The sequence below is a fragment of the Crocuta crocuta genome, unplaced genomic scaffold (assembly GCF_008692635.1).
Source record: "Crocuta crocuta isolate KB4526 unplaced genomic scaffold, BGI_CrCroc_1.0 scaffold49, whole genome shotgun sequence".
In the NCBI taxonomy this organism is placed as follows: Eukaryota; Metazoa; Chordata; class Mammalia; order Carnivora; family Hyaenidae; genus Crocuta; species Crocuta crocuta.
Window position 1 is genome coordinate 11,027 of NW_027536462.1, and position 2,934 is coordinate 13,960.

Sequence of the window (2,934 nt, forward strand, 5' to 3'; positions counted from 1 at the left end):
CTAAACACTGCCCTATAAAAATAAAAAATTACTTTTCTTTCTTCCATTTTAATCTGCTGCTCATTGGTGGCTTTTTTTTACCTCCTCTGGACAGAGTTCACAAGCTTTTGCAAGTGTCATCCTGGCACTATGTGATCTCTCCAAGAAATAACCATTTGATGTTTCATTGCTTTGCACTGGAGGAGACCAGTTGTTGTAAGTGTACTGAGGATTGCCAGTGTATGGTCGTCTTTCAAGTTCATCCCCGAGCCATTCCACTGCCCAGGTCCACTTTCTTTTAAGATCTCCGTTGCCCTTTAAAAGAAAATAAAACCAAGTATGTAAGAGGCTCTGGAGTATTTCTCAAAGTTAAAATTAAGAATTCTAAATTCCCACTATTCCTTTNTACTGAGGATTGCCAGTGTATGGTCGTCTTTCAAGTTCATCCCCGAGCCATTCCACTGCCCAGGTCCACTTTCTTTTAAGATCTCCGTTGCCCTTTAAAAGAAAATAAAACCAAGTATGTAAGAGGCTCTGGAGTATTTCTCAAAGTTAAAATTAAGAATTCTAAATTCTCTCTATTCCTTTCTTTAAAATGGAATCCCTAAAAGATTCAGATTTCTACAAGACTATAAGAAAAAACCCTCACCTGCAGGATCTGGTAAGCAACAGGGCAATTGCTAAAAAGAGCTACCATACATTTTATACACTGGTATGCTCTTTTTTGATAGTGATTCTTAGAGCGCTGGATTGTGTCAAACAGCCCATCTCGGTCATCTGGGATTCCTTTAAGTGCATTATGAATTCTGAAAAAGAACCAAATATAAAATAAAAACCTGAAAAGTCAACCAGTGGCCAACGTTCCTCGAGTGTGTACTACGTGCCACTCTCTCACGCAGTCATGCCATCGAATGCCAGACAGTAGGTCCTGTTGTCAGACCCCGGGACAGAGAAGACAAGGGGTACGGACAGGTTACACGGCTTGCCCAAGGTCATACAGCCACCTAGCAGTCTGTGCTCTTACCAGCTTGTTACCAATCAAAAATGATTTTGCTACGTATGTAATTCAAATACATTACTAGAAGTGAATTTAGGATACTAGGAGTCATACAAACCTAACGTTAACAACTAAGTTTATAGCTGCCGCACCTAAGAGTTTGCTTTAAGTTAGTCCCTTTTATAAAACTGCATTTCTGAAGGGAAGTTAGAAATCAGTGACTGTGAAACAGTGATATCATTTGGAAGTACAAAATGAACTTGAATTCTAATATGAGCTGCTATATGACAAAACAATTTTCACCGACAATACTAAGAATTTAGCTGATTTGCCAAAGATGGAGGATTTCATTTTAGTTTTTACCAAGTCACAAAAGAAGAATATACAGTCAATGATTTCTTGTTCTCCCCCCGACCCCAAAAAGCAATTTAATAAACCGTAGGGGCAAAAAAGAGCTTTTTCTCTTTTGTGTTAAAAACCTCACCCACCCATAAGTAAACAAAATGTGTATATACACAGTGGACTAGTATTCAGACACATGCTACAACATGTAGGAGTCCGGAAGACATTAAGCAATGGGGAGTTATGGTTTAAAGGGTACAGAGTTTCAGTTTTGGATGATGAAAAAGTTCTAGAGATGGATAGTGGTGACGGTAACCTAGCATTACGAATATACTGAATGCCACTGAATTGTAACTTAAAACATGTACACAAACGTTCACCGCAGTATTCACAATAGCCAAAAGGTAGAAACTACCCAAAAGTCTAACAATGGATGATGGATAAACAGAACGTGCTGTATCTGTACAATGGAATGTTATTTGGCCATAAAAAGGAATGAAATATTGCTATATGCTCTAACATAGAAGACCTTGTAAACATTATGCCAAGTGAAAGAAGTCAGACACAAAAGGACATTTTGTAGGATTCCATTTATATGAAGTGCACAAGCAAATCCAGAGACAGAAAGCAGATTAGTTTGCTGCGGGGATGGGGAGTCATAGGAGAGACTGCTTAATTGGATATGGGGCTTCCTTTTGGAGTGATGAAAATGTTCTGGAATTAGATAGTGGTAATGACTGTACAACACCATGAATGTACTAAAAGCCACTGAATTGTAGACTTTAAACTGGTTAAAATGGTGAATGTAACCTCCATAAAGAAACACTATCTGTATAGTCAGGAATTAAAAAACCTAAAAACAAAAAACCTTATATAAACCACAAATTTTACTTAGTAGAATGTTTCCAAATCACAATATAAGTTTTTTGTTTTTGTTGCATTATTTGTATTCTTGAAATCTTCTGTTTGGAAATCATGACTTCAGCAATTTTGCAAGGTTTAATAATTTCAGACCAATCAATCATATACAGGCTTTTTGTGGTTTAATCTGAAACACTTCAGTGTACACTGTTTTTGCCTTCAGTTTTTTCAAGTGATAATGAAGTGTTAAGCCATTATTTCTGCCACATCATATCTTCTTCCCGTTAGTACTAACTGCTTTCAACTGCTGTTTTTATCAATATTACCTTTGCCTGCCTTGCTCCCCCATGCCTGGTAGTGCCAGCTGCATGTTATGGATACTCCATAAATATTCACACACTTCTAACTGAATGAACTCAAAGCTCACTATGAGAAAATTATTTTCAACCTTGGGCCAGTAATTTATAGAAACAATACCTTACTAATCTCATTACATAAATGTCAATATTTTATCCAGCACATGTGCCTTTCCCATTCCTGCCTGCTTTAATGATTTGAGAGAGCTAAGATGTAACCAACTGGTTTAANAGCTCACTATGAGAAAATTATTTTCAACCTTGGGCCAGTAATTTATAGAAACAATACCTTACTAATCTCATTACATAAATGTCAATATTTTATCCAGCACATGTGCCTTTCCCATTCCTGCCTGCTTTAATGATTTGAGAGAGCTAAGATGTAACCAACTGGTTTAA

General features: G+C 37.0%; 1 protein-coding gene across 1 annotated transcript in view; it reads right to left on the reverse strand.

Annotated features, from left to right (window-relative positions):
- Positions 1 to 2,934, reverse strand: part of USP9X (ubiquitin specific peptidase 9 X-linked) — a 97,275-nt gene that overhangs the window by 2,783 nt on the left and 91,558 nt on the right. The window contains 1 exon segment of the mRNA XM_077748493.1: positions 71 to 294. Coding sequence (XP_077604619.1) covers positions 71 to 294 — 224 coding nt within the window.